The following is a 12,446-nucleotide window of genomic DNA, read 5'->3' on the forward strand; positions in this document are numbered from 1 at the left end:
TCCGCGCCCCGTGTGGCAACAACCGCCCCTCACCGGCGGCCCAGTGGCCGCCCCCGCGTGCCGCCATCCGCCGGAAGGCAAAACGAGTCGCGGCGGGGCTGCTTTTACCTCCCAGCCTCTGCCCTGTCGCTGAACCCCCCCTTTTCCGAATGGTTTCCCCCAGAGGGGGTACGGCGAGCGAGGAAGCCCCAAACAGCTGGGAGCCCAATGAGGGCGCGCGGTGGGCCGGGCGCCGCGCGTGCGCAGAGGCGTTATGCTAATGTTGTTGATATTCCGGCGCAGGGAGTTGGGTTTCTTTCTCCGGCGGAGTGAGAGGCTGAACTTTCCAGGCCGCCTCCTGCCCCGCCGGGCCCGGCCCCTCGCAGGGGGAGGCGGCAGGCGGAGGGGGCCGAGCCGAGGGGAGGGGGCAGAGGCAGCGGGCGTCTCCTGCCCATGAGGGCCTGATGGAAAACACAAAGGACCTGGTGAGTACCACAGCCCGGGGGAGGCTGCAGCCGCGGCGGGGGCTGCGCCGCTGAGGGGCGAGCGGCGCCCCCGGCGCCCGAGGGGAGCGGCGGGCTGCCCGCGGGCAGGGCGCGGGGGGCAGCCTGGGGCGGGGGGGCAGGCGGCGGGGTTGGGGGGCTGGGGGCTGAGCAGCCCCGCTCGGTGCCTGTGCCGGGGGAGGCCGGCCGCCGCACCTGTGTGAGAGGGGAGCGGCCCCAGTACTCTGCGGCTTGTGTGGGGGCGGCACGGGGCGGCTCCGGGGGGGAAGGTGGGGGTGCCAGCCCGGGGCGGGGGGCTCCGCCGTGCCGGCCCCCCGCGGGGTGCGGAGCGGGGCTGGCTGTGGGCCGGCTTTCTGCGGAGTGCTGTCGCGAAAAGTTTATTGCGGGCAGCCCCGCGGAGCCGAGCCGTCCCGCGGAGCGGGGGCAGCCCGAGGCGGAGGGGCCCCCCGGGGCCGGGCGGGGGGAGCCGTGGGTGGGTGCTGGCAGCGCTGCGAAGCCTGTCACCCGCGGAGGAGCTGCGGGCACGTGGAGGCGGACAGCGGCGGCTCCCCCTTTGTTGTGATCCCGTCTGCTGGCGGAGCGCTGCGCGCCCCCCCGGCCTTCCCGGGCTGTCCGGGGGTTGGGGTTTTTCCTTCCCTTCCTCCTGCCGGCAGTCAGGGTCGGTAGTAAAACGTTTCGGGTTATCTCGTACTGAGCGATACAGGCGTACTCGGATACGCGTTCTCATAGTGGTCCACTGAAGTGCTGGTTTTTCAGCAACTTCCTCTTGTAATTAAAGCCTTTAAGATTTAGTTTTCCAGTCGAGCTCATTTTAAGTGCTGTCGAGTATTCTTTAATATTAGCACTTCAAAAGTTTACGATTCTTTGCATCCAGTTCCCCCCTCTATATAATTTTTACGACTGTTTACATTGTGACTTTGTTCTTAATGTGAAGAACAGTAAACCCGTGAAAGCAGTTTCACTTTCAGGTTGTTGCTGGAAATGTTTTAAAGTGTAGCAATTTCTGTCCAGTGTGACTTTAAAAAAAAAATTCCTACTGCAAAGCATATGGTGATTATGGTAGAAACTATTGCGTGTGAAAAAGTAATTAATTTTAAAATAATGATTTAAAACGTGGGTGGCAGCCCTTGTGATTTTTCACGTCTAAAACCAGTTCAAACTCAAAGCTGCAGGGCTTCTGTATTTTAAATTAAGATTATTTTGCACGTTTGAAAACCTGCATTTACTTAGTTGTTTGTTGTATTCATTTATAACAGTCCAATTTCGACTTGTAAGGAATGGAATAAAAAGGCTTGAGAGAGTCTAATCTGGAACATTAAATGGGAACTAAAACAATATAGTCCTTTAAAAAAGCACTCAAACTTGGTAGGTTAGTAGGCTTTACTCGTTGTTTCTGCCTAGGGATCATTTTGAGGAAGTGTGTAATGTAAGCTATAGAGAAACATAGCAGACGTATATACTCTCCTATGTGGAAGTTATTGTTTATGTCACAAGAATAGTTTAGGTGGTGTTCTTGAGAGTGTGTAGGCTTGTACACGTGCAAAAGGATTGTAGGCTGAAAGTAAAAATTGTCTTTATTGTGGTTCCCTAAAGAGCTAGATGACTGTGGCAGTAATGAAAATACGGACAAAAGTTCCTTCTCATTGGCTTTCGTTTCTTTTGCCTTCTAAAATTTGATTTAATTTAGCAAAGCTTTTGATACCTTCTGCAAACTACTACTGCATACCTTCATTTCTCAGGTAAGTCAGCACACTCTGGGTGTGTGTGATATTTTGCTAAATCTGGCTCTGAGCACATGGAATGAATTCAGGTGTTGAAGACTTTGGTTTTGGGTTCGTGTTGTTTTTTGGTTTCTTACATTTAAATTGTTTTTTTTTTAAAATGGTAATACAGTGTTTAAAGTGAAATATTTGCCTCTTCCAGATACTCCTGTAAGGGCTTTGTAGAAACATAATGGAGTTTGTAACAGATTTTCGGTTTTCTCAGAACTCAGATATTTCACATATTAATCATCACACACCCCCTCCAAAATTGCCTGCTAATTTGATATATTTTTTTATGAAAGAGTCTCCCCTCTTGTGTGAAACCCCCTGGGGAAGAGGCTATGGACAAAACCATTGGCAAACAGCAGAAACTGGCTTCAGACAAAATGCTGTCATACATAGCAAATGAAGAGACAGGAAAAAACATTTCTGTAATTTTCCAGCAGAGATTTTACTTATAATAAGAGTGGAAGGCACATTTCCAGATAGAGGTGAGTTGCTTATATAAAAAAGTAAGTTTGGTTGGTTCTGATTTCCAGGAATCCCAAGATGTTTAGCTTTGGGGTTTTTTTGTTTGTTTGTTTTTAATGAAAGCTGAAAGTATGTTTTCTTTAAATTGGTACCATGTTTGAATTTTCTTTTTTTGTCATGCTATGAGGCACAATTAGACTTCAGTTCCACAGGGGGCAAGCTAGTATTACTACAGTAAATTATTTTGGCCAGCTTACATTTAGAAGAGTTGTAATAAATTAGTTCCATCGTTTTGTTTCCTTAATGCTAACATCCAGAGCTAAAACTAAGCTTGTAGCATAAAACATTAGTGAACTTTTGAAAACAAAAGCTGTGCATCAAATTTAATACCAACTTGGAAATACACTCTGGGAAATGCATGATCTGTTAAGGATATGTGATTAAAGTAAGTGTGTCTTATCACAGACCCTTGGCTTGAAGGTTGTGGTGACCTCGTTGTTGACCTTGGCCTCAAATACCATCTGTCCATACTTCTGTCATGTTTCTGGGGGTTAGATCTGTATATAGAAAGCGATGCCTATCTGTATAGGTGCTGGTAGGCCTTTGTTAAGCTACAGCTCTTGTACTCAAAGCTCTAAATTGCTACCTTTCTGAATTCAAGCACCAAATTGATTCACTAGTAACAACAACCATTTTGAGTGGTTTGAAACCTTTCTGTGAATGTTCTAGATCATTCTCCTTTGGCCAAGATGCACTTATTTGACAGCAAGAAGTTTGGTTACTTAATCATGGGGAATTTTTTGTAGCAAGTTTTCGCCTTCAAAACACTTAAAATAAATTTTTGTTTTTTTTAAAAAAAAAAAACAACAAATTTAAATAAAAAAAATAAAACCAGTCATAAATTTTGTCAATACTTGAGCATAGTCTTCATCGAGACACTAAAGCAATATCCTGAGTAAGTATTTGATGTCTGATTAACATTAACTAGTTTTATTTTGTGTTTTGGCCATGCATTGTTCACCCTTCGTGACAAACTTTTTATGCTGAAAGAGTAGCTATTACGCTCAAAGAATGTATGCTATAATGTGCTGACCAAATTCAACTGTATCTGTATAACACTATATGTTAAGAGAGTGAGAAACTAGTTCTTTTTCATATTTGTTTAGAGTTGCCTTCGTGCTTTTAGGGAAACCGGTTTTCTTAACTATATTCTTTTATTGTACCATTTGCCTTGTGTAATGGTTAATTATGAGTATTTCTTTAAAATACATTGTTGCCAAGTATTCACAGGGAGGAGAGGAAGAACAGGAAAATGGGAAGTTGGGCAGAATAAGAAAGCAGTTCTTAAGAGTTCCTTTCTCCACCCATCCCTTCAATAAAGAAAAGTATGCAAGAAAACCCCCAAGCAAATAGTCTTACAGGCTTATTTGCCAGTCCCACTTACCCTAGACTACTCTGTCTAAAAATCTTTCCTGTTGAGGAACCAGTAATCTCATTAGGAAAATAAGCCTTAGCCAGTATGCCCAAAAGTTTGTCTTGTTCTTTTGTTTGTGCATTGCTTCTGCTTAGTGTACTAGTAGACTCTTTCTTAGTGGTGGAGTTACTTAAGCTACTGCTCTTTTGGTATTAACCAGCTACAAAGTTCTAAGTTTTATAGCAAGCCAGACTCCTGCTCAAAGCATGCAGATAGGCAAGATGCTATTCCCTCATTTGTTAGAAGGTGAAGAACACTGATCTGGTTCAGTTTTGAGGAAAAGATAACCTCCTCAGCATGATTTTTAGTGCTAAATCCAGCTTCTAAGAGTAGGAAACATTTTATTTTTTTTCTTGTATGCCTGTCTTATGAAACATGGATTGATCTTACTGTGGTTGTAATTGTTAGATCAAGTTACTACTACTGTTAGTCTCTGGTAGCTTTTTTGGGTGAAGGACTGCATTCTCACAGACAGTGTCTCAAAATTCAGTGGGAACACCTTGCAGGGTAATAAGCTGTTCTTTCTGGGGCTTCCATTCATAGAGGTCCTGTAGCTACCATGGTTAGGTGCTTTTTTGTCAGACAGACAAGATATTGCTAGTCAGCAGATAAGGTACACTGCTGCTCATCACTTGCAAGAACTCAGCAGGAATTGCAGGCTGCTGCTGTTACCAAAGCAGCTGCTTTATCTCAGTTGTGGTTCTGTTTGAGGCATATATTGTCCTTTTTGTAAGGATGCCATTTTTGACCTTTGAATTAGGAGTTGTACCCCAACTTTTTTCTGTTTCAGATGTTAGAGGTCCTATTCTTTTGCAAACCCCATCTAAGTTCTGCAGGAAGGGTTATCAGAGATTCCATGTGTTGTTCCCTTGTTTCTACAAATGCTGTCTCTCAACATGAGTTAAAAAGAACCTTAGTGGTGTTTATTATCAAAATAGAAATGGTTTGATCTGCTCTAGCAAAATTCCAGCATAGGTATTTGCATATCATCTTCCCTAACTTCCACCGACTTCTGCGCACAAAGTACTTTGTGGGTTTTTTTGTTGCAAAACTGTACCTTTTCCAAGTCTCACAAAACATATTTTGAGTAGTTTCCCCAGAATTACAATCCAGATAACTATAAATTAAGATTAAGAATGTCCTACATAAATTATCTGGCAAATGTGATCATCTTCTGGCAAAAGCTTGGATAAAAATGTTTTATAAAAACTACAGTATTATTTTAAAACAGTAAGCAAAGCTGCTGTTTTGAGTTGCTCATAACTTGAATTGGAACAATTTGGCCAAATATAAAGTAAATGGAAAGGTGCTATACGACACTTGTTTTGACAGTGTAGTTAAACTCGACAAACTTGGTGATTGCTATTTAGGAACCTGTATAATGCTGAAGAATTATTTTCTTAGTAGAGGGCCCAACTTTCCATATAGAAAGTGGAAATACTTTCTTTCTCATCTTCATTTTCTTTCTCATGGATATTTTGGGCTTGGCAGTAACATTGAGGTTTTAAATATATGTAATGCAAAAGAAGAACAAAAAAGAGCCAACTGTGCTATTATGGTATCTGCAATTGTAATCTTGCACCATGCTTCAACTTGCCTAGAGCAGCCTGTCTTCCCTTCTGTGCCACTGGTCCTTCATCTTGCCTCCAACCTCCCATTTCTTCTTTCACCTTCCCTTGCAGTGGGAGCAGTGCTGGCTATAGTTTCTCTTTTGTAGCATTGAGAGTTGGAGGGACTGGGAATGGGCTGCACTTGCCTTCCTCCTTCTGCTACAGCATTTCAGACCTCTGCCGGCAAAGTACTGGGCAAAGCAGAACTGCTGTGTGGGTCCAGAGTTCTCCAGTCTGGAATGGAAAAGGGGTGTCCCAAGACTTCCTTGTACTGCAGCCTCCACTAAGGGATTGAAGTCCTCCTTTATGTGGGACAAGGCCCTAATCTCTTAGTGAAATCAGATCAGCTGACTTATGGAGGATGAGTGAATGAGGAAGGAGATCCTGCCTGTGGGCTCTGAAACACCACTAATATCTATCCATAATACTAGAAGGCATCACGGTGTTCTGGTGTTACTGTTGTGAATGGTTAATATGGTATTGCATTTTATTTCTGAGCGGAGACTGTGGTCAAGGAAAGTTAAATATTATGAGACATTAAGGAGTTCATGAAATCTTGAGGAAGATGACTAGTCTTCACGTTCTGATCTGTAAATTACTGGCACTGTTTGCAGAACACTGTATCCATGGCAACGTTGTGCTCAACTTCTGCCTTAATCTACGCACACGTGCACACACAAACAAGTAACTGATCTTGCATCTTGTTGGCTATAGCCAGTAATAGTGTACAGGTAAGACTTGTAACCAGCGCAGGTCAGGACTAGGTTTTGTTCTGCCATTGCTCAGTGTTCCCTCTAATGACTGCGACTGTTACCCTAGCTACTTCAGGCAGATGTCAGTTCTTCCTCCTGTCAAGTTATGCCCTATCCTAAGTTTTGATTGGTTTTAATATAATTTTTGAATTATTGGCTGAGGAATGTGTGCATAATTAACATTACACTGACTTTTTTTGTTGGTTTGTTTCAGAGCTGCTTTAAGTGTTTTAAATTTGTTTACCTTCTTGCATAACCTTTTGTGCTTACTGGTTTTTGTTTGGGTTTTTTTTTTTTTTTAATTGGATGCTAGGATTGGGTAGTGTGGAAATCAGTTTTCCTTTTTAACTATAAAGAAATCCTTCTATAATAGGATTTAGTCAGATTGCAAAGGAGAATAGAGAATATTACAATAAAGGGATAGCATGGCAGAAAAAGGCTCGGATGAGATCCAACAATAAAGATGTTCAGGCATATACTCTCTAGGAAAGGGATTTGGGGAATTACTGTGATGAAATCTTAAAGCTACGAATCCAAATTCAATTTAGGAAGGAAAAGTCCGATCACATATTATTATTTTTCTGTCTACAATGACTTTTAAATAAAATTAGCTCTTGGAAAAGGAAGTAGAGGCAAAGGCTTTCTTAATATTTTTTTCTGTTTTCTTGGCTGTACTTCATTCTCCTAACTTGTGCTTCTTTGTCTTCTCTTTATCTGTTATTTCCTTTCAAACTTAGTAGATACTGTTAAGGATAATGGATATACTTTGAATTTTTTTCTTTAGCTTAATGAGGGCAGCTCACGTAGCAGTAGCCTTGTTTCAGGAGAGCTGTGTAAGATATTAATAAAGTGAAAATTGTCATTTTATTAAAATGCATGTATTGGATGTGCATCAGAAAAAAGACATCAGTTAATCTATTGTTTATACTTCTTCAATGTCTTTGCTGGAAATTGCTTAACTGCTAGGCGTTCTTCAAAATTGCTTTTATTTGACCTCAGATTTTTTGGTTATAGCAAAACTATTATGTAACAAGTTTTCATATATGACAGTGGCAAATTAGTCACCTTTCTATCTTCTAGCATTTATACAGACCCTATTGCCATAGTAACTGAGCTCTTCATAATTGTTAATGTATTAATCCTCAGAACATCCCTGTGAGGTAGAGAGGTATTCCTGTTTCACACGTGAGAAACTGAATCATAGGGAAGCTGAGTGATTTATCGATAACCCCACAAGCCAATGAGAGCAGAGATACACTCTCGTTTCTTTTCCTGTGGAAAAAGTGCCCTCTTGGTTGAACTGTCTTTTCTCTGCCCAGCTTTCTCAAATGAATGAATTTTAGTGAAATTGGCTGCAGCCATCTGGAATGTGCCCATTTGCATATAAGATCTGTATGGCTGTCGTTATTCAGCACATCAGGTTTAATGAACTCTGAAGATACGGAGAAAAAGAAATGTATGGACTGCTACTGTGTATTATCAGTGGATCATGAGATAGATTTTTCTTCCTGCATATCACAATACCAAAAATTGGCTAGTTTTGACTATACCAATACTAATTTAATTGGCAATATATGGCTCATATCTCTGTGCTGATAGAGCAGTTTGTTAGTACATCTACATTTGAAGGCTGACTTTGACCTTTGAAACTTTTTAAGCTTGACTTTGAAATATTTGCATTCAGAATGCTCTGCTATTCTTTGGGGGTTTTGTTGTTTGTTTCCTTTTAATTTTTAGACAGAACATTCTTCACGAGCAGAAAGGAAAAGACGTGATTCATTCGGGATGTTTGACGGTTATGATAGTTGTAGTGAGGACACCAGCAGCAGCTCCAGTTCAGATGAGAGTGAAGAGGAGGTTGCTCCTTTGCCGTCCAGTCTCCCAATTATAAAGAACAATGGACAGGTCTATACTTACCCAGATGGCAAATCTGGCATGGGTAAGTATGTGGTGCGTGAGTACAAGGAGTTTGATATTTATGTTTTTCAGCCTGTCATGTGAGTTGTGAGGGTCCAATCGCAAATGTTGGTCCCGGTTGAAAATGGACCGAAACAGCTGAAGGGTTGGGGTTGGTTTGTTTGTTTGGGAGGGAGGTGTTCGCTAAACTGAAATGAGATTCCTTTCCAGGAAAGGAATGGAATCTGTCAGGAAAGAAATAGTATGGGAACACCTGCCCTACCATCAAATGTGTGTTGTATATATATGCACATGCGTGTGTATGTTCTCATGTGCATTGGTTTTATTCTTTGAGCTTTGAGGAAAATGTCAGTGTGTTCTCTCTACACTTGGGCATATATTGTCTCTACCCTTTATGTTATGTTTACAATATATTAAAATATATTTCTTCCTATACTAGGAAAACTTCATTACTGCTACTGTATAAAGTCTGTCAGTGTATACCTGTTCACTACCCACTAGCTGTGAGCTAGAGTATACTGGAAAAAATAAAAAAAGGGAAATTGCTTTTATCATCGAAGAAAAGATACTTTATCGAAAATCATTAGTGATCAGTAGAGCGCGCTCTGGGTAGAATCTTGGTATTGTCGTATTGGCCAAAGTTGGCCACAAAATTGTCTTCATCATGGAACAACTCGGTGATGCTGTCAACCTCTGAAGCTAGAAGAGAATATTGGTGGGCTAGGGTACTTTGGGTATACTAATTTGTGCTTCAAAAAAGAGATCTGGTTTTATTTCAGGTCGGAAGTTTTAAATATTTAGAGATTCAAAGTGGACATTTCCTTGGGAACCATGAAAACACAGAAATCGGCTTTAGCTGATTTAGCTGGGTCATTCACTTCTACCAGTGGTAAAATTAATAGGGAGCAGAAAGGAGGCACCCTTTCACCAATGAACTTGAGGTTCTTAGTGTTTCACTGAGATTTGTGGTGGCGTTCTTGTTTTAAGTTATCTTTCTGTGCAGTTCTCTTCAGGGTCAAACCCTAAGAAACTGTTTGGTGGTGCCACCTACAGGACCTTCCTTATGTTGTTTTTGTTCTGAATTTTTACGGAGGTCTTCATTACACTCTTAACATTTGGCTTTTTCTCTCCTCTGATTAGCTACATGCGAGATGTGTGGAATGGTTGGTGTCCGTGATGCTTTTTACTCTAAAACAAAACGCTTCTGCAGTGTGTCATGCTCTAGAAGCTATTCATCGAACTCCAAGAAGGCCAGCATTCTGGCCAGACTTCAGGTAGCGGTACAGACACCATTTTCTTTATATACTTATTATAGCCTGTGTTTGTAAAACATGTACATCTGTAAAACTTGCATGATGTTTTAAGATAAGTCAAATTTCTTAACAAATTAAAATTTTCACACGAGTGATTTTTTAAGCCAAAACTCAAAACTGTATCAGTCATGAACAAATTACTTTGCTCAGCAGAGCAAATTTGAGAGAATACTGACTCCTTATTTCATTTCTGCTGCAGTGGCCCTTCTGCAAGAAAAAGATCAGGAAAAATCTTCAGTCTACATATGTAGTGACTTGAAATTCCATGCATCTCATACCCAAGATACTTTCTGGCTTTAGAGAGCATAAAGGCTTAGTTAGCATTGTTGTGTTTTGGTTGCGAGGGTTTTCTTAACTATATAGATTTGCAAAAAATGGGTTTTGGTCTGTTCACTTAAAATATTAATCAAAAAATCACGAAGGTATATTTGTAATATTCAAGAAAAGGGAGAGAAATGTCGTTATATCTTATCTCAAATTCATTGCAACAAATGCCAAGAAATTGCATTGGTATAAATTAGATTAAAAGTTCTTCCTTTTGACCTGCTTTTAAAAAATATCTTTTTTTCAGGTAAACTACAATGAATCTATAATGCTGTTCAAGTTGGAATACTAGTACAAAAGTCATCTTTTGGACATTCTTTGCTACTGGTTTTTAAATTTATTTAATATTATATGTAGTTTTGTGATACTTAGTCAACTTCCATTCTGTGGTGTTCTAATTTTAGTTAAATGTGCCAGAGATATGCTACCGACCTATGGAAATTTCCTGATGGGAGTTTGGAAAGACTTTATTTACTTAGCTTTTTTTTGTTTTAGGGTAAACCTCCAACAAAGAAGGCTAAAGTTCTACAAAAACAACCCTTAGTGGCTAAATTAGCAGCATATGCTCAGTACCAAGCAACTTTACAAAACCAGGCAAAGACTAAAGCAGGTAATGGCATATAAACAGAGTTGAAACAAATTCTCGGTAATACAAGATTTGTGGTTCATTAGCAGCTTCCTAAATAAAATAACTTTCTCTTAACAGCTGTCCCTGTGGAAGGTTTCAGCTGGGGTAACTACATCAATAGCAATAGCTTTACAGCAGCTCCTGTTACCTGTTTTAAACACGTAAGTATTTTTCAATATGTGCTATCCTTTTGTGTGTGTGCATGAGAGAGAGAGAGAGAGTCCATGTTAGTTCTTGAATTAATTTTTGCAAAACATTCATATCCAAATATGTTTCATGGCCTCGGACAATAAAACTTATATTGTAAACTGTGTTAGTATGACTACTTTTTAGATAGGTATGTTTGGTTTTATCTGTCCTTTGAAACCATTCTGGACACTATCAGTTACTCTCATCATACATGCTCTCATGAACAAAGAAGAAAGTAAAAGGAGGACTCCTAAATACTTGTGAAGTTATTTTTGTCACATGCAAGGTGCAAAATCATCGAATGCACTACAGAGTATCAAACCAATCAGGTCAGACAATATTAGAAAAAGTTACAAAAGGTTTTTTAGGTTGACTCAGGCTTGCTGCATTATGTTGAACTGATCTTTTGGTTACATATTTAGATTTGGGATTTTTTTCTTAGTTTTTAGTCAGGTTGTCCCTGTCAGTTGTGCTGCGAGGTAGTGTAGAAATAGAGGAAAATGAAGGCTTTTTATAAATCCGAAATTAAAGAGGTTGGTTTTCTTTGTATTAGAGTTACAAAAATTCCAAACAAAAAGTCCTCAGTCATTATAGAATGTAATTAGGGGATGAGGAAAATATTTAGCAGCGTCTGTCTTCAATGTGTTTGTTAAATTCCAATTATTAAATCTTGTTTAAAATATTGTCAGTACTTTCTGTTTCTTAAGTAAAAACTTTCTGTCAGAAAGTGTTTTCTCAGCATACTTTTTTTTTTTATCTGGGAAGTTGAAGTGTTCCATCCTCTTACAAAGGTTTTATTTTTCTCAAAATTATCTGATGAAAATTGCAATCAAAACAAACATTTTGTTTCTTGGAAGTTGTCCATAAGGGAGAAGAGAGACATATTTTCTGTCCAGTTCTGGAATTCACGCTGAGCCCTGTCAACTCATAAATCAGTAGGAGTTGAGGGCTCTTGGCAGTTGGCACTTTCTGAATAGCACCCTTTATGCTTAGAGGCCTTAACTATTGCCCCGAACAGAGCCTTGCGTTAGTATAGCTTCGTGAATTTGTATCGAATTCCACGTGCTTAAGTAAGCATGTTTGTACTTTGCTTTCACCGTTATGTTAGAAGTAATTTCATAAGTATCAAAAGGTATTGTTTGATAACGTGGGCTGTGCTCTTACAACAACAAATGCTTCGTGATGTATGGCATCCTTAATTAGGATACAGCTACAATAGTTAGGTCACTTCTAAATTATGCGATAACATTCCATATTAAAAGGAGTTATATCTTCCTTTCTTACTGCTTCATTCGTTAAGTTGAAAGGACCACAGATAATGTGAACAGATACAATACTAATGTTCACATTTTAACTTGAAAATTTTCACAATCTACATGGCAACTACTAAGCCTGAATGTTGTTTCTTTTCTGTCCCTGGTTTCCTTTTTTATACAAGTAAAATGCAACTTCTGCAGTCTCCTTTGGAGATTTCTTCTTCTTTGGTGGACCTTAGTTAGTGTTTCAAAGGTGTGATTTGCATT

General features: G+C 40.2%; 1 protein-coding gene across 6 annotated transcripts in view; it reads left to right on the forward strand.

Moving 5' to 3' along the window:
* Nucleotides 1-264: 264 nt before the first annotated feature.
* The window catches only part of MBTD1 (mbt domain containing 1), a 38,700-nt gene continuing 26,518 nt past the window's right edge, over nucleotides 265-12,446 (forward strand). For 2 of the 6 annotated variants that reach the window (XM_075169615.1, XM_075169620.1), the window contains exons 1-5: nucleotides 280-464; nucleotides 8,290-8,491; nucleotides 9,610-9,749; nucleotides 10,602-10,716; nucleotides 10,813-10,895. In XM_075169615.1, coding sequence (XP_075025716.1) covers nucleotides 444-464; nucleotides 8,290-8,491; nucleotides 9,610-9,749; nucleotides 10,602-10,716; nucleotides 10,813-10,895 — 561 coding nt within the window. In that variant the 5' untranslated portion in view covers nucleotides 280-443. Of the gene's footprint in view, nucleotides 465-2,547; nucleotides 2,737-8,289; nucleotides 8,492-9,609; nucleotides 9,750-10,601; nucleotides 10,717-10,812; nucleotides 10,896-12,446 lie in introns of all 6 variants that reach the window. The other 4 variants (XM_075169618.1, XM_075169619.1, XM_075169616.1 and 1 more) reach the window with 4 other exon arrangements.

The sequence above is a fragment of the Calonectris borealis genome, chromosome 20 (genome assembly GCF_964195595.1).
Source record: "Calonectris borealis chromosome 20, bCalBor7.hap1.2, whole genome shotgun sequence".
In the NCBI taxonomy this organism is placed as follows: Eukaryota; Metazoa; Chordata; class Aves; order Procellariiformes; family Procellariidae; genus Calonectris; species Calonectris borealis.